A 19,879-nucleotide genomic window follows, 5' to 3' on the forward strand; every position below is an offset into this window, starting at 1 on the left:
TCCCCATTACTAAGACGAGACGATAACGAATCGGCTCAAATGTCATTAAACACGGTGACAATATCCAACATGCAATATCGTGACAAAAAAAGACAAAAATGTAGTTTAAAAACATAAGAACTTGACCAAAATCTCTTTATTTTTGTCACCGTCCAACCTGTGTTTTTCATTAGAAAATGATTACATCGAATTTTATGTGAAATAAGTTAATTAATATCTTATAAGAGATATTCAATATAATCTGATGACTAAACAGGACTAAGATTAAATTAAAAAAAATATGGCTGACAAAATGGAGAGAAAATACTTTGACTAAAATTGAATGACTTTTTGATGACTAAAACGTTTTGAATTGTCGATGACTAAAACTAGACTAAAACTATGAAGGATGAAAATGACTATTTTGGTTTTAAGACTAAGACTAAATCTAAATAGCTGCCAAAATGAACACTGGTGAAAGGAGGTGCTGCAGCACAGATGGTATGAGAAAAAACAAACAAAAAAAAAAACATTAAAGCATGCAAACTTGTTCTAGTAGAAACCCAAAATACAAGTATGCACCTGAAAATAAGCATAATAGGTCCCCTTTAAACTACCCTAAGAGTGTTCTATTCATTCTTTTTTGTGCAAATTAAATTCCAATATGCATTCAAAATCTCATTTCATAGCATTTTGAACATTTTTCACTCTTCTTTCACGCTGTCCTACTTACAATGACACGGGAAGCAGTGGACATGGAGCCATTGGACACTCGGTCTTTGGGGTCCACCAAAGCAGCCACATCCTGACACACACACACACAAACACAGTTAACATTTGACATCTACATCATTAGGGCAAATCTAATAACAGTTTTGTAATAACAGCACAGAAAACACAAGTAGTACAAATATATCATCATGTTGTGCGTTGAGTTTGTCGACCCTACTGGTGCTTTTCTCAAGTCGATAATCTTAAAGTTCTCTGATAAAAGTAAGTAACACTGCATTGGAGAAATGCAAACTGTATCTCAGACCAGGCTCTGTACCTTGATGAGTTCTGGGACGTTGAATGAATCCAGAAGGTTCTTGATGCCTCTGTAGATGTTTCCTGAAATGAGTATGTTCTGCAGAGAAACAAGAGGGAGGAAATCAACATCATCAGAGCATTGATCAGCTCACTAAATGCAACATGTTCGACAGGAGCGGAACCTGTTGCTTTCGGTGTGTTAAAAAGTTCAAGTTATGTTTGAACAGTAGCTGAGTGTAAAGATAAGATTTTTTTTTTTTTTAAAACATTAAGTGGGTTTAGAGTAATTTAACTCGACTTTAAAGGCTTCGTTTCAAAGATGCATTTGCAAATACTGACTTCTCAACTGGAGATCACACAAATGACCAACATTTACCAGGGGATACATTTCATTCAGAAAGTAAATGGTAAATGGACTTGGACTTATATAGCGCTTTTCTAGTCTTCCGACCACTCAAAGCTCTTTACACTACATGTCAGTATTCACCCATTCACACACCCATTCATACACTGATGGCAGAGGCTGCTAAGGTGCCAACTTTGCCCATCAGGATCTAATCTAAGTACTCATTCACACATCGATGACTATGCCTCCGGGAGCAATTTGAGGTTAAGTGTCTTGCTCAAGGACACATCAACATGTGACCCGGAGCAGCCAGGGATCGAACCACCGACCTTCCGATTGGTGGACAACCTGCTCTACCCTCTGAGCCACAGCCGCCCCTAAAAAGTAAAATGTTTATTTTCTTAAGTTGTGATCCCTGAGACCTGTACTACGAAGCAGGATTTGGGGTTAGTGAGGTAACTTCAGGCTTAACCCTTCAGGGTTTTCAGTCCTACGAGGGTGGATCACTTCTTACCGAGGTAGATCGCCATGGCTGAACACCTAACCTGCTCCGGAGCAGGTTATGTTCCAGATAAGAGATCAACTCGTATAAAAGCATCGCCTACTGACCTAATCAGAGCTCGGTGCGCAGATCATATGATAATATTACATAAATATGAAGAAGATACAGTCATAATCCAGGCTAAGAGCAACACCGTTTAAACTGACAAATGTTGCCAAACTTGCGTTACTTTGCTACCGGTACTTCTACGTAGGCCTATGCTGTGGGTGATTATAAGATGTGAAAGTAACCCTGCTTATTGCTTTGCATTTTGATCTTATATATTTTTTATGTGCTCCCAAGTCTGTTTCACACCTTCGGAGTCGGGGACGCAGCTGATAGAAGGTTAAATGGTCATACACGCCACAATTTCCCTAAAGGGAATACAAATGTGTCTTCTAGGCTTCTATTCTATAAGCAACATATTACTTTATAGGAATACACAAAGTACTTATAGTTAAATGTATTCATGCTCTAGATAAGACAGTGATATTATAAGTCTGTTAATTTACGCATTAACACAGTCTGTGATTTTTTTCCTTTTGCCAGCTGTCCTTCCTGCATTTGGTAGCTGCAGCTGTGTTACTTTTAGCCTGGATTATGTTTAACTTCTTGCTATGTGTCTAAATTATAGTTATATTATAGTAATATTACAGTCATAGTTTGCTCTTGGTTTGTAAAATGTGTCGCCCTGCTGACAGTAGACTTGTCCGTGTTTGTGATTGGTCAGATGCTGCAAACACCGCCTCATTTATGTGAACGCGCTCAGAGCCAGATGGAGAAACCCTGGGTTGATTTACCGAGTTGAAAACCACCGTTAGGGCCGTCAGCGTTAAGCTAGATGACGAGAAGATACCCTGGGTATGTTGAACTGGCTTCATAGTACGGGCCTCTGGTGACCAGCATGTAGGGATGCACCGATACCAGTTTTTTTCAGACTGAGTACAAGTACAAGTACTTACATTTGGGTACTCGCCGATACCGAGTACCGATACGAGTACTACTCTGTGCCTAAAGACCCTCGTTAACAGCCAGCTGGAGGGTGTGAGCGACACACGGCAGGCTGGGGAGTCCCGCATACGAGGCGGTGCGCTGCGACCGGCTCTTGGTCGGCTTGGAAAGGCTCGGGGCGAAGGTGCTTCCCAGGACCGTGTCCAAAGTGTCACCGGGGCGGACTGTCCTTAGCGCGCCCCAACCGCGTCGTGCCCCCCGGGCGGGACTCAGCCCACGTAAAAGGCGCCAGGGGTCTGCGGCGATGTCGGCAACCCACCCGACCCGTCTTGAAACACAGACTAAGGAGTCTAACGCACACGCGAGTCAGATGGTGCAAGCAAAACCCCGTGGCGCAACGAAAGTGAGGGCCAGCGTGCGCCGGCTGAGGTGGGATCCCGGCCCTGCGAGGTCGGGCGCTCCACCGGCCCGGCTCGCCCACACTGTCGGGGAGGTGGAGCGTGAGCCTTTTTGCAAGTACAAGTACATGAGCACAGTATCGGTACTGGTATTGGTATCGGTGCATCCCTACCAGCATGTAAACTGATATATCATTACGGTGTAGTTCTGCTTTCTGGTAAATACACAGTGTACTTCAACAGCCAATACTGATCACAGCTGATGAAGGACTCACTACAACAAACTATCAGTCCTTCCTGGATCAAACTTTATCTTATGGGTATTGATAACTGAGGGCTTCTGAGTAAGATGATGAAAGATATAGTTTTATGTGAGGATGATTTCTGCGTGTGCACTGAATTGTTGTCTGCGATGTCTTTTTTACATCTTAGGTTATTTTGGGATGTTTTCCGTGCCGAAACGCTCCACATCGGACCACGAAACCATTTTACTGAACTCCGAACGACTAGTTAAGACGTGACCTTTAACCAAAAGTGTAAAACATGATTTAATCTTCCACAACATGTCTGGATGTCCCAAGTCAAACCTTCACCCTTCAGAAATGGAGGAGGTCATGTGTCCTGTAGTGTGTGTGTGTGTGTGTATGGTGAATAATCCGAGTCTGATTACACACTGCAAATCATCTCAGATCAGAGTGTGTAAGCTCCTTTAAAGCGGGAAGGTTATGAATGAACTGGATATATAGTATATTAATGTATGAATATGTGTGTTTGTTTTCAGTAACCTCACATCAGTGCGGTTGTGTGTGTGTTTGTGTGTGTACCTGAGCCTGTAGTTGATTGAAGTATTTCCGCAGTTTGTCTTCCTGTGCCTGCACTTCCCCCTCTGACATGCTGCTGATCACATTGTACAAGAAGAACGCTGTCGCTTCTGGAGGGGATGGAAACACACACACACACACACACACACAGTGAGCAGTTGTCTTGGGAATAAATGTCATTTGCCACCGTGTCAGTCACTGCATCCATTTGTGCATTTATACTATTTTTCTGTAACCTCTGCAGAGTGTGTGTTTGTGCTGCTTTTTCTGCTGACAGAGGCTGCTTTTGGGCCGGAGTGTGAGTGAATGTGCGGTGGCTGGCAGTGACAGCTTCCCCCTACTTCAACTCACACACACGCAGATGTCGTCTAATGGGATGTGACATGGATAACAGTCTCCATCGCTCCCACCAGCACAAACACCAGTTCCAGCGCTGGAGACTCTCCGTGACACACACACTGACACAGAGCGACATTAACGCTCCACACACACACACTGCCAGACTGGGGACGCTGCTCAGCAGTGACAAACACACACACACACAGACACACTTGCTCGCACACTTTTAACTACTCAGCGCTGTGTCAGCAGCCAGGCTCTATTTCCTCAGACGGAGAGAGCAGGTCTTTCACTCACACACACACATACACCTGGACATAAACTCACACAGGCTTCATAACGAGAAGACGGCCGGTCAGCAGTATTGTGCTACTGAGACTGAACATAAACACAGACACACACACACACGCACACACTGGGCATCTATCTGTCATCTGAATTATAGTTGGAAGCTGACTGAGACAGCAGTCTGCAAGTTTGAATACTGATACGTGATATATCAGTGGTTCCCAACCTGGGGTCTGGGCTAGGGAACGGATACTAGATCAGATATCGGGCCGATACGGACTCAAATAGCTGGATCGGTAATAATGTGATGCAATTTTAATTCCTGTTTAAGTTTTGACCAATTTGTTGCTGCATTAACAATTTCCACCTGAATTGTAATTAATGTTATGTTTGAAGATTTTTTACCAAATTGCTAGTGTACGATTTATTATTTTAAGAATAAATAGTAATTCAGTAAATGTATGTATATCTATGTATTTATTTGTCACATTTTGTTATATAAAGTTTGAAAAGCAATGTTTAAGTTAAGCCTGATGTTGCCTTACACATAAAAGAATAATCCAAGTCACTTCCACACAGTGAGGCATACAGCTTATTAATTAAACACTGGTATCTGATCGGTACTTGGTACCGGCCGATACCCAAAGCCCAGGTATCGCTGTCAGCATCGGGATTGAAAAAGTCGGATCGGTGCATCCATAGTCCGGGCCCCCCTTAGGGGGGCGCCAAAGATCACAGGGGGTGCGCCAGGATCTGTCTGCTCTGATGTTGTAGAAATGATATGATCATTTAAATAGATTAACGGGACGGTCTAGCAGCAATTTTACAACATCGTAAATTACATTTATTTAACCACAATAACAAACATTCTTCATAATAACTCATAATAATTCATAATAACATTCTTCGGCTCTAACACAAATATAGGAAATTAATTAAGTTGTTACAAAAAAAGCTTCAAAACCAGGCTTCATGACGAGAAAACAGCCGGTCAGCAGTATTGTGCTACTGAGACTGAACATACACACAGACACACACTTACACACTGGGCATCTATCTGTCATCTGAATTATAGTTGCAAGCTGACTGAGACAGCAGTCTGCGAGTTTGAATACTGATACGTGATAGATCAGTGGTTCCCAACCTGGGGTGCGGGCCCCCCTTAGGGGCCGCCAAAGATCAACACTATTATTGTAAATTAATGACGTTGTTACAAGCAGATACATAATTATCTTTTTTTTTTTATCACTTTTTTGTGCTGACAAAACTGACGAGTTATATTCATTAAAGAAATCTGATTTAATAAAAAAAAAGAAGACTCATTTAATACACTGAATCTTTTTATTCAAATTGAGGATTTTGTTCGAGGTATTGTAAATTTTTTTTAAGGATGCTAAAGATGATGTCAGAAAATATTGGAGAGGGCTCAGCTTTTCTTAGACACAAGTGGGGGGGGGGGCTTCAAGGAAAATAGGCCGGGAGCCATTGTGATAGATGATACACACACACACACACACACACACACACACACACAGGCATCCTCCCTTCTCTCACCTACGCAAACACACACACGTCTTACATACAAGGACACTGTCAGATATGAATGTCCTGACTTGCCAGTGAGTGTAGAAACGTTTCCTTACCAGAAGCCTTGGAGTTTCCTTTGGAGAAGCGCTCGTCTTTGTACAAGAGCTCAGTAATCTGGGAAAATAAAAATACAAAAATGAAATACAAAGACACACAGACACACACACACACACAGACACACACAAAATGGGACAAGGATTTTACTTTAAAAGCTCACAGGAGAGAAAAGTAAGAGTGCATCACCAGAGAAAGGACAGGGGGTTAAATTGTCCGATAGGCAATCCAATCCTAAACATTTATTTTTTATATGTATATTTTTTCTCCTTTTTTTTAGGGCTGTCAAAGTTAAAGATAAAAAAATGTGTTGATTCATTTGCGATTAATCACGATTAACTAATCGATTGACAGCCCTAGTTTTTATGTTTGCAAACCGTCTTGCCTAAAATTGCCCCTGAGGGATGAATAAAGTGTTTCTAATTCAGCTGAACAGACATCCTAAACATGTCTTCATTCATATGCTCAGTGTGCCATACAGAGATTTGGATAAAAGGCAGCAGATTGTCATATTGTATATTCTTCCTAAATGTAACTCGGTATGTAACGGATGGCGAGTAAATTGGTTATCATAGATGTTCTGTTGTGAGGACATACAGTATAGATAGCTGAAGATTCATCTAAATACTAAAAAAAGAGTTTTGTTTTAACTTTAATATCTGTTTTTATAAAGTCTTTTTCTGGATCATTCTTAGCTCCTTAACTATACATGTACTGTAGTATATACTATATGTATACGGTTCTCCACAAACACTAGAACAAGGTGGGCACATTCAGGTCTTACCTTCACCATGCTCTCCACGTCAGAGGACCTGCAGGGGGCAGTAGAGGACAAGACATGAGCGCCCAGTCGACATGCACCACCAGTGGGGTCGACAAGACTCCAACGTGTCAGGGTTAATGTGCAATTTGCTCATAAGTGAGGGTACGTTTTGCTTTTAGGTCACAAAACGTAAAAAGGGCACCTACATTTCTGAAAATACATCTCTTTAAAAAAAGCACCTCCACCACACACACTTCCCACATGGATTTATTCTCCTCTTCCATGTCTTTCAAGCCCTACAAACTCTACTTAGCTCTCTGTTTCGGACATTTTTCCTCCATAAATGATAATTCTAAAGTTGTCTTAGAATAAAAATGTCCATTAATATTGATTGTTTGTACTGTCGATGAACTTTGTTCTGTTGGTTAACTGGATTGAAATTGAATCTGTTGTTGCACTTATTTCAACAGGATGTGAATATTGTTTTAAAACTAAGAATATATATATAGCAGTTTTAAAAACAAACCTATTTTATCGATCTATATTTTGAAATTTCCAGTTTTCCCCATTTGGTGTACATAAATATTTGAGATAAATGAGTTTAAATTAATTAATTACTTTTCTGACGGCAAATGGGATTTGATTAAAGTAACCATAATACTGACAGTGTCATGTTGCCATAGCTACTGAATTGACAGTGTAGTACAATACAATACGGCAAGAAAGAGCAACAGATTTTTCAGTTTGACACTCAATCCCGCAGTACAAGAGAGGAGAGACGGCGGCACAAAAGCCTGGGAAACCACAAAAGACGCACACACACACACACACACGGAGGCTAAATGATGACAACGTGTGACATTTCTGGCGTTGTCAGCTAGTTGGTGGAGAGGAGGAGATGAGAGGAGAGAAGAAGAGGTCTTTAATGATTAAATTATCCCCTGACCTTGTCTTTGACAGGGGCAGGTCCCGCATTGCAATGACACGGCGCTCGCGCACACACACGCACACACACACACACACACACACACACTCTCCAAGTGACAAGCCCAATTATGACCCTGTCAGGCAACCTAACAGTCAGAGAAGTGTGTAGGTGTTTGTGTGTGTGTGTTAATGCGATGAGAGCAAAGCAAACGGAGGAGAGGGAGTGGATTCAGACACGAAAAAAGACGGACAAACAATTCGTGGATGCACTGATATTAAATATTTAAAAAAGGACACACACACACAAAAGCCAATTTTCTAATCTAAATCTACATTTATTTGTGGTTTTGAAATAAGCTAATAAATAGAAAAAACACAATCTTTACTTTATCCGTTACGTTAGTTAAATCAGCAAAATCCACCGAGTTAATTAACACATAAGCTACAACAAAGAATGTATTGGGGTTTTTCTGCATCTACAGCAGTGACATTTTGGATTTATGTTAAAAATGTGCAGTGCAATGCTTGATAACCATACACAGTGTTATTACCCAACTTGACATTAAAAAGAACTACTAAATAATGTGATTTAATAAAATGTATGAAGCTTTTTATGGGTCCAAACATCCCTTTACCTCATGTCCCACAACTGTGGTCTCAATGTTGAGATACATAAAATGAGCTAATTAAATTATAATATGACAGTATTTCAAACAGAATTGTTTCATACACATATTACTTTACACCATATTAATATTATTTAATTGTTTCGAATCATCTAAAATGTGCCTGTCCCACACTTCTGAGTCCTTACCGCGACACCAAACAAATGCCATAGTAAATGGCTTTTCTCAAAGCCAAACAAATCTAGTTTCCATGGAAACAGAAGTTAGCAAGTGAAGCACATGGATGACAGGTTGGGCCGCCCACATAGGTGACCCTCAAGATCAAGAAAAGTAAGGTGAAGATCACCTTTTCTTCTCAAGTATTTATTGTGTCTCCTTACCAAACAGCTTAGTGATTTTGTATTTTGAACTACATTTGAAAAATAACTTAAAGGTCCCATATTGTAAAAAGTGAGATTTTCATGTCTTTTATATTCTAAAGCAGGTTTAAGTGCTATATAAATACTGGTAAACTATCAAAACGCTCAATATACGGAGAAATACACACAGCCCGTAGTCGGAAATTGTGCGTTTGAAACCCAAAATACAAGTATGAACCTGAAAATGAGCACGGTATGGGACCTTTAATATTACTGTTGAATTCATGTATATTAGATGCTAAGAGTCAAAGGTAACGTAGCAGATCTCGCTAGCAGCCATGTATATGCTGAATTAGCAAAAATGTCATTTCCGCAACATGTCGGTAAAGACATTAGGATCACAATATTTGTCATACTACACAACGAATTTTATATTTGTTTGTGTATGAAGGCTGACATCTATGGTTACTGTCTACATTTTTCAGGGTGTATGAAATTAAATACTAGTATTTACAATGATGCACAAAACTTGATGAAAAATGAATTTTAATGTCTTCAAAATATTATAGAAATTAAAAAAGTAAAATGTATAAAATGAACACTACTGTAATGTTGCGGTAAGGACATTCACTAAATACAAGTGATGAAAACCGTAAAAAATTAAACATGTTACAGATTAAAATATTTACGACTATATGTCATTTAGTGTACCTGTTTATATGCATTACATACTCTGATGGGTAAAATTAAAATTCATAGTTGTTGTGTTTTTGAATAAGGGAGAGTCAAAAGTGAGCGTAGTTGCAGAAACACCCGTCGGCTGAATGGAAAGTTGAAAGTTAAGCTCAACTGAGCGGATTTGGACTTTTTGTAGTGGAAGAAATAACTTTGGTCCCTGCAGACAGCGTTTTTCTCTCTGACTCACCTCCAGCTTCACTCAGGGACCCGAGTGTTTTTTCGTGTGGGTGTGTAGTGTTAAACTGTAAATATTCATAAGCACCCCTTCAACAAAAGCCCACGGGTCAGACCCTGGTCCTAAGGCTAACTCTGTGAGTGTGTGTGTGTCTGAGAGAGGGAGTGAGATCGGTACGGGGTCCGGGTAAGAGGGGCAGTGGTGGGCATCTGCTAATTTACATATCTCCCACGGTGCTTTGGGGCGAGAGCTGAGGGATGACTGCCTCCATATGCATGAGGCAGCCGTGTATATGTGTGTATGTGTGTGTGTGTGTGTGTGTGTGTGTGTGTGTGTGTGTGTGCGTGTGTGTGCGTGTGTTGGAGTGGTTTTCCCTGCAGCTGCCCACACACCACACACAGACGCTGTAGATGGTGTGATAGGCTGCACATGTCATAGTGGGAGCATATGCCGCAGTGACCTCCATAGTGCTACAGGCCTCCCTGAAACGCCTGTCAGGAGTTATGCGGCAAAATATGGAGAAATATGGAATATCAAATGATGGAGAACGCATTAAGACATAAATAGACAAGGGGGATAATTGACTCACTTTCTGAAGCCCAGGATGAGGCTGCCGCGGAAAACGCTGAGGTCCAACGAGGGACAGGAGGGATCCGACACTGGAGAACAGAGAGACAGACGAGTGATGAGAGGGAGAGACAAGAGTCTTCCTGAGGATTCATCTGGGTGGTTTAGGTGTGATTGGATCTGGATTATAACCTAGCAACAGAAATCTAAGCTACAAGACAACAATTATTCAACTTGTATTGTTACACACATTCTTCTGGGAGCTGCAGAGTAGAACTTGACGCAAGTATAACGACTCGCTCACAAGAGAGTAGCATGTGTCTCAAGTATTTATCTTTAAGATTGGGTATGATGGGCAGTGATGGGAAGCAAATTAATAAATAAAACATTTCATATATAAAAGTCAAAAAATGTGTCGTTCCCCATCCTGACTTCCCCAGCCAGGAGTCAAACTGGTAACCAGCCGGGCAAACGCCCTTTTCTTTAACTCAAAGAAAACAAAACTCAAGAAAAATAAAATTAAAAATTAAAAAATTAAAAATAAGATCAATATGATTTTCAGGGCTGCTGTTTTCATTATTTATTATGCTATTAATTATCTTTTAGATTGGGTATGATGGGCTGTGATTGGAATCTAATTAATAAATTAAACGTTTAATCTTAAGATGTAAAAAAAAAAATAGTGAAAAATGGCCATGACCAGTTTCCAGTGCCCATGATCACACCTTTAAATTTGGGCTGTCAATCGATTAAAATATTTAATCACAAATTAATCACACATTTTTATCTGTTCAAAATGTACCTTAAAAGGGAGATTTGACAAGTGTTTAATTCATTTATCATCATGGGAGTGGGCAAATATGCTACTTTATGCAACTTTGTGAATACATTCATTATTGGAAATCAATTAACAACACAAAACAATGACAAATATTGTCCAGAAACCCTCACAGGTACTGCATTTAGCATAAAACAATATGCTGAAATCATAACATGGCAAACTGCAGCCCAACAGACAACAACAGCTGTCAGTGTGTCAGTGTGCTGACTTGACTATGACTTGCCCCAAACTGTTTGTGATTATCATAAAGTGGGCATGTCTGTAAAGGGGAGACTAGTGGGTACCCATAGAACCCATTTACATTCACATATCTAGAGGTCAGAGGTCAAGGGACCCCTTTGAAAATGACCATGACAGTTTAAAATGTAGTGTCAATTTGGAGCGTTATTTTGCCTCCTTCGCGGCAAGCTAGTATGACATGGTGGGTACCGATGGATTCCTTAGGTTTTCTAGTTTCATGTGACGCCTTAACTCTTCACTCTAGCTTTAAAACTGAGCCCGATTACAAACTAAAAATCGCAAGTTGTGTTAATGCGTTAAAAACATTTGTGTCCGCGTTAAAATGTTAATGCGTTATTATCGCGTTAACTTTGACAGCCGTAGTTTAAATTGTTTGATTTGTGTGACAAAAGTTCAAAAGTCAATATTGTTAGATTTACAGTAATATAAAAAAAGAAAAAAAGCAGCAAATTCTTTAAATTTAAGAAGCTGAAAGGCATTTTTTTATTGCTTGATTAACTTATTGGAGAAAGCGTTTTCAGGTTGTGATGTGTTTATGGCAATATTGCAAAGCGAGGAGAAATATATGAAATGTTAAAAAACACTTTAAACTTTCTTTATGCGAGAAGGGTTGGGGGGGGGGGGGGAATCCGTTGGGGACACTCTGAGGAAACAGAGCGATGTATGTGAATATGAGTGGTGGATGTTTGAGACTAAAACGAGATGAAATTCAGAAAACAGGAAGAGTCATCCATTATTGAACAGCCTTCTCCATCCCGTCCCTCTGCCGGTCGAGGCGCCTCTCGTTCTCACTCTTTACATATTCACACAGACTAATCTCTTAAAAGGCCTGATGAGCACAGAGGGGTAAGTGGGCAAATGTATGAGTGTGTGTGTGTGTGTGTGTGTGTGTGTGTGTGTGTGTGTGTGTGTGTGTGTGTGTGTGCGTGTGTGTGCGTGTGTGTGCGTGTGTGTGTGTGTGTGTGTGTGTGTGTGTGTTAACGCTGGTCCAATTAGCCCGCAGGCGAAGCAGCGATTTTTATGATGATGGATGCTCAAGATGCAGCAGAGCTTCTTTGGAATGTGTCAGCGTGTGTGTGTGTGTGTGTGTGTGTGTGTGTGTGTGTGTGTGTCTGTATGTCTGTATGTCTGTGTGTGTGTGTGAGTGTAAGCTTACGTATGGTGTAGACTTCGGCCAGGTTGCTAACAGCCATCGAGCGAATCTCTGAAGACAAGAGGCCCTCTGACTCCAAAGAGACGCCTGCATCCTGAACAGAAAAAAATCACCTTTATGTCAGCAAAAACTTTTTAATGCACACTGGCCACATGTAAACACACACACACACACACACACACACACTGACTTATGGATTACCTTGAGGGCCTGTCGAGCTGCCTCTGTGCTGGGGAAGGCAGGGAGGATGTAGGTGGATAAAGTCTCGACATCAGGGCACACCTCCAGCTCCTGCATGCCCTTCACCACCGCGAGGACTCCTACGACACACATAAAGTAATTGATATAAACTTTTAGTCTTTGAAAACACACGTTGCATAGTTATTCTGTAGTGACAGATACAGAGTGACAGAATAATAATACTGCCAAAAACAAGAATAAAAAAATAAGTATGAGATCAGGCTGCAATTAACAAATATTTTCATTGTCAAAACCAATTAAGCTTTTATGTGTATAAATGTTTTTTTCAATCATTTTTTATGTATGAACAAGCTGAAACCTAACCGAAAAAATGAGACCTCTACGATTCCTCTTTCAGCCTGTATACTGCTTTTAATGGGAAGAACCCGGGCCGGGTTTTATGGGAAAATCCAACGGATGTGATGTCATGCGCACCAGCGAGTGCCTTAGCCGTAGCTACCGTTCAGTTAGAAATGGAGAACGGCAACAAACGACCAGCCCCCTCCGCCCACCACAACTCAGACTCCAACACAAACTCCAAGGAAGCACAAGTTATATCTAGTGAAGCCCGTCTTGCAAAACAAGAATGTGACCGATGTTTGGGGGAAAACTAGTGTTGTGAGAGAATAGCAGAGCCAGTGTATGTGGGAAGTGAGTGGTGAAGCAAGAGAGAGAGAGAGCAGCGGCGAGTGTGTGAGAAAACGAGTGAGCAGCGGAGCAGAAGAGAGTTAGTTTAGCTCTGAAAATATCAAGTAAATGTTCAGTGGAAGTTTCTGTTTGTGCAGAAATAAATGCTGCAGCTCCTCCAGACCAACAGAGGTTTCCCGTGTCTTGTTTCCTGCTGCTGAGAGGAGTGCCGGCGGGGAGTAACTCCAGAGCGAGTAACGTTATCAACTCCGGCCCAGGAGACCAAAACTACGGTGTCTCCCCTGTTCCTTCTGACCACGGTCAGGAGGCTGAAGCAGGAAAAGTTAACACCAGGATCAACATCGGCCGGGCCTTCGACTCATGGAGGGACCTTCGTCTGGTCAGCTAACATTACTGCCAAGCATGTGAAATATATAGTGATATTGTGCTTTTAGCTGTTAATGTTGCTAACTTTAATCAACTTGATGCCTGTCAATCACGTTCAGTCTTGTGTGTGTTGGTTATGCGAGCACAAGCACGAGCAACAGGCCACAGGTGTCTCTGTTAACAAGCAATTTCTGATTCGTACAGAGAGTCCCTTTAGTCGATTATCAAAATCGTTGGCGATTAATTTAATAGTTGACAACTAATTGATTAATCGTTGCAGCTCTAGAAAATAACAGAAAATATTGAAAGGGTTCCCAGAATGTGGTGGTGTCTTCAAGCTAATAGTCTCCAACCAAAGATTATTCCATTTATGATTTATTTATAAAAGAAAAAGCAGCAAACCCACAAATTTTAAAAGCTGTAACAAGTACAGGTTGGTATTTGTACTTGACTTGAACGATCAATCAATTATCTGAATTTGTGCTTAGTTTGTTTTTTTTAACAGACTTCAGGTTTTAATTTTATACTATCTTCAAGTCGGCTGACCTGAATGCTTCGAACTTGAAAGCTTCGACCATTGCCGTGGTAACTGATCTCCAAATCGGTATTTGAATGCTTCAGGTTTTTTATATATATATATATATCATATATGTATATATGATATATATAATATAATAATGTATATATATTATATATATATATAATATAATAATGTATATATATATATGTAATAATAATGTATAAATCCCCAAATATCCCATGAAATAAGGAATAATGCCACACGTTAATCATTATTCATATTCAACATTAATTATTATTAGTTATTCTAGACAATTATTGCTGTTTGTTGTGTGTAGAGGTGCGTGTGTGTGCAAAGTATTGCGGCAGCGGCACTGTCCCAGGCACGGATACAGATGGAGATGGAGACAGATAGACAGACAGAAGACCATGTCAGCCTGCTGCACCACCAAGCTTTGAATATCTTCCAATATTTCTCACCGAAGCTTCGAAGCCCAAAAAACTAGTATTCGGACAGCCTTACTTTACAGTATGTCCATGAGTCCATGAGAATGCAAGTTGAATAAGTTTGTGTGGTGACAGATTTAATTAAGAATATTTGGATCAATAGTCAAAACAAAAACCTGAATATGGGATTAGTTTCTTGGATGTGCATCCCAGAAATTCAGTTTGGGGAGAACAAACCTTTTTTTGTTTGGCTGCTTTAATTCAAATCACATACTGCACTTTTAAAAGAGACACACACTTCCCTCCACTCACTCTCTCATACAGGCCTGGAGCTGTGCTGGCACTTTTTAAAATATGGGTCTAAGAAATGAGCTGGCACAGACTTTCTCTCACCCCTCCAGTTAAATTGCCAGGCACCAACACACACAAACACAAACCCTCCATCAACAAAATGCTAATGGCTCCTTCCCTCTCCACCTCCGACTGGAGGATATGTGTACATAAACACGCACTCGGCCGCCTGAAGTGGACTCTTGCACCATCGCCCTGCTCTCCAGCGGAGCCTCGAGGTCCTGCCCCAGGGAAAGGGGGCCAAAACAGCCACATGCATATGGAACAGCCACACACACATGCGCGCTAAAAATGCCCGCAAGTGTGTTTGCGAGTGTGTGCAGTGCATGTGGAGGAGGCGCTGCAGCACTTTGCATATGTCTGGGAGTGTGCCCGTAAAGGACATGGGCCTAAATGAGGACACGCGTGTGTTCATTCTCGGTGTGTGTTGCTATGCGGTTTTACATGCATCTGTATGCTATATATGACCGCATCCAGTGTACCAATACACCTTGTTCCCATGCGGACTTCAGCAAACTACCCTAAAGTGCTTCCTTGAGTTGACACACCTCAAGATGCTGTGTGTATTTACTCTCTACTCAGGTTCTGAAACACACACACAAATATATATATATATATATATACATATATATATATATATACGGCTCTGTGTTTCTGCATCCTCTTGGGACTTATGTGTTCACCTGGCAGTCTCTCTCTTTAGCTGAATAAAACATGAGTCCCGGCTTTTATATGCCATTAAAACCCGCGGCTGGGGCTGCATTATGCCAGGTAAGGCTACCTGAACCACTCCATCCATCCATCCGTATCACTCATTCATCTGCCCCTCTCACTATCCATCCACCCTGCTTTCAAGAAAAAGCAAACAGGCGATCTTCCACTTTCTTCTCAATGGAGGATGCATCCGTTTTGCTGTCCACCCGTCCATTCTTACCCCCTAATCGCTTTCATCCAGGCTTTTTTTTATGAAAGAAGAGAGGGTAGCTCCTGCTTTCCTCCTGAATAATCCATAATCAATTTCACGGTGAGCCAGACAGACAGAAAACAAGTGAATGGAGAGCTGGAGGTAGAAATGCATAAGCCGGCCTTTTTTTTTCACTTTTCTGTTGTCCAACAAGCATGTTTGTGTGTTTTTTTTGTCAAGTCAAGTCTGTGACAAAGAGCTTTTAACCCCTTTGAACCACAGTTTTCCCTCCCATTATTTACGGGTTTATGGCAAATCCCTGCATGTCTTAGCTAAGCAGTAATAAGTAAGTTTTGCCTGAGAGTGCTACTCTTCACTTTCTAGGACAGCTTTTATGAAAAACCACATACTGCTCATGTCTGCATGGTAAATATGAAGCTCCCGCTTGTAGCCGGATATCTTAGCTTAGCACAGAGACTGGAAACAGGGGGGAACAGCTAGCCCGGCTCTGTCCGAAGGGAACAAATTCCACCTAAAGCTCACTAATCAACATTGTGTAATCCGCACAAAAACCGAAGAGTGAAAACGACACATTGTGGTTTCACAGGGGTTGTATGTCTTGGACCATTTGTTGGCTGGGTGCAGTAACTTCCTGGATTTTCCACTGGTTGCCTGACAATCTCACAGTCGCGACAAGACTCAAAGATTCCAGAAAGAGAAAGAAACCAGAATTACCGCCTTGTGGTTGTAGGGACTCCACAAACAAGTCGAGTTGCAATTTACATCCATGTCTGTCCAAACGATCATCATTTTATCCTGTTCTGGTTTTTGTTCTGGTTTTGTGTGAAATTGTCATAATTAGCATATGAATTCCTGAGCTATGGCGAAAAATGTGTTTTGTGAGGTCACAGTGACCTTTGACCACCGAAATCGAATCAGTTGATCTTTGAGTCCAGGAGGACGTTTCTGTCGAATTTGAAGAAATTAGCTCAAGGCATGCCTCAGATATTGCATTCACAAGAATGGACCAGATGGATGGACGGAAGGACAACCCGAAAATATAATGCCTCGGCCACGGCTGTCGCTGGCGTGGAGACATAAAAAAAGATGAAGAACTGTAGTTGCATGAATTGCAATGATGGACTTGCATTGATATAGCGCCTTTCTAGTCTTCCGACCACTCAGAGCGATTTACACTACATGTCAGCATTCACCCATTCACTAACACACTGATGGCAGATGGGCAAGGTGCCAACCTGCCCATCAGTATCTAATCTAAATACTCATTCACACACTGATGGCTCAGCCTTCGGGAGCAATTTGGGGTTCAGTATCTTGCTCAAGGACACTTCAACATGTGGACTGGAGGAGCCGGGGAATCGAACCGCCAACCTTCCGATTAGTGGACAACCCGCTCTACCTCTATCTCTATCTCTGAGCCACAGCCGCCCAACTATTGCGACCCAATGCACAATAGGTCAATGATGTCTTTGTGGTCTTAATTGACTCAGTTATGTCAGTGAGGAGAATGAATCGCTTCGATCTGGTTCCTCTAAGTCAGTCATTCCCAAAGAGGTTTGGGACCCACAGGTGGGTCGCATGAGGTTTTATTAGGATCGCCAAATAAATTTGCAGAATTTTAGACTTATTTAAGGTGGCAGTAGGCAGAATATTTTTGGCATCATTGGGCAATAATAACCTTTCAGCATATTTTAATTCAATTGTTCTGAGAGATAACTAGAATTCTGTTCCTCCTCATGGCTCTGTTTTCAGGCTTTAGAAAGTCTAGTCAACGAGAGCCTGTTAACTCCACTTAAATATAATTTATTTGATTTATCAAGCTTGGCTGGTTTATCTGTCCATTAAGGCGATATGGAAATGGCAGTAAAAATGGTCAGGAATGTTCATTTATGCACAAATTCGATTCATACTATTGTGAATTGAGCCGCAATGGTTTGTCATTTTTAAAAAGTGGGTTCCCAGAAAAAAGGTTTAGGAAATGGTGCTCTAAAGCACATCAGCTTCTTTCTATGACTGCTATGTGATGGTACACGACACTGGTATTCATCCTGCATAAGGTTTCCTTAGTCCAGTGGTTCTCAAACCACATGGGCGCATGACAGGTGGGATGCACGTGACCGGGGGAAATATGATATGTGGAATTTATGTTTTGACATTAGATACTTTTTCACGGCGGAACAGTAAACAAATAGGCTCTTTATACATCCACGGTAGCGATGGTGTTCATTCAGACAGGTAGACTGTAGGTTTACAGAAAGGACAGATATTTGACAGGATGAAAAAGAAAAATAGACGAACAACACAACATGCTCATCTGACGGTAATCAAAAGGAAATATGACGAAGTGTTGTTGGAAGTTGACATTCTAATTATTATCAAACTAACAGAAACATTAGCCTCTCTCTCTCTCTCTCTCTCTCTCTCTCTCTCACACACAAACACACAGAGCAAGCAATACAGTGCTCCGTCCGTCTCTGTAATTACCTCAGTCCTGAGTCCAATAATCTAAATTTATTGAAGAAATATAGATATAGTAATTTCCAAAATCATGTTTTTATCTAACAAAATATTCTGCTTCAGTCCATATTTTTTGGCGTTTAGCCTTTCAAAAACAACAGTTTCACTGTGGTTAAAAACAGTTTTCTCTCCTGTATTAACGGGGCAGTCTAGCAGCAATCCAATAGCTGGGGGGCACGAAAATATATCTTCCTCCAAAGGGGGAATGACAAAAAGTTTTAGAACCACTGCCTTCGTCTAACAATATGAACTTGCTGGATGGAACTCAAACTAAGGTGCTCTGAACCTGTCAAAATGTGGAGAACTATACCAAAAAAAGAGCTGAGAATAAATGAGAGAAACAGTGAAGATACAACACAAAATAATATGCGATATCATGCCGTGTCATTTGTACCGTTCTCCCCTTTAGGTCTTTTACTTTTCACTCCATAATCCTCATATATGAGTAACCCTTTTTGCCTTCGCCCCTGTCTGAACAATTTAAATAAAGATTTGGCAACAGAGTAGAGGCCTCTCCAGGTTGGTCAGCATAAAGCCTGACATACCGCCCGGGCAAGAAGTATCAAAGTAGTGAGTTAAGCATGGCAGTGGTCACAAGATATCACCATCAGATTCATGTCTGCAGGTTAACTGTCACAGACGAGAAGTGAGGACGGAGAAAAGAGAGGAAAAGAGGAGTGGAGCGAACCGGTCGCTGTCATCTCCTCCCGTCCTTGGACATGAGTACCTGTCACTTCTCCTTTTCTTTCTCCTCCTCCAACACCATCTGTCTCGCCATCTCTCCGCGTCTATGACTCTCTAAAGGTAGACGCTTGCTCGCTGCGAGGCATTGACGGGTTTGTTGTTTGAAAACAGAAGAGGGTGCGAGAGAATTTCCATTTTATGAGTGCAATTTCATCCTCGCTCGCTTCATTTTGTTTTCTTTTCATCAAGGTGATGCTTGGCTCTCGTCCCACCGATTAACTCAGCCGAGGCTAGAATAGAGTTCATGGAGGACTGCATTACAGATCGCTGTGACGGCGCTTCTTTAATGCAGCCCACTCTACTTGACAGATAGAGCTGCGTTAAAGAAAGGGTTGAAGATGAGGTCACATAAATAGAGTCAGGTGTGGGTGGGGAGGGGGGGGCAGCCAGGAAGGAGAGC

General features: G+C 41.3%; 1 protein-coding gene across 1 annotated transcript in view; it reads right to left on the reverse strand.

The window, feature by feature from the left end:
* lrpprc (leucine-rich pentatricopeptide repeat containing) overlaps positions 1–19,879 on the reverse strand; it is a 91,105-nt gene that overhangs the window by 57,723 nt on the left and 13,503 nt on the right. The window contains 8 exon segments of the mRNA XM_037781654.1: positions 713–784; positions 1,028–1,105; positions 4,069–4,175; positions 6,336–6,393; positions 7,118–7,145; positions 10,511–10,580; positions 12,726–12,816; positions 12,924–13,042. Coding sequence (XP_037637582.1) covers positions 713–784; positions 1,028–1,105; positions 4,069–4,175; positions 6,336–6,393; positions 7,118–7,145; positions 10,511–10,580; positions 12,726–12,816; positions 12,924–13,042 — 623 coding nt within the window.

This window comes from Sebastes umbrosus, chromosome 10 (assembly GCF_015220745.1).
Source record: "Sebastes umbrosus isolate fSebUmb1 chromosome 10, fSebUmb1.pri, whole genome shotgun sequence".
NCBI lineage: Eukaryota > Metazoa > Chordata > Actinopteri > Perciformes > Sebastidae > Sebastes > Sebastes umbrosus.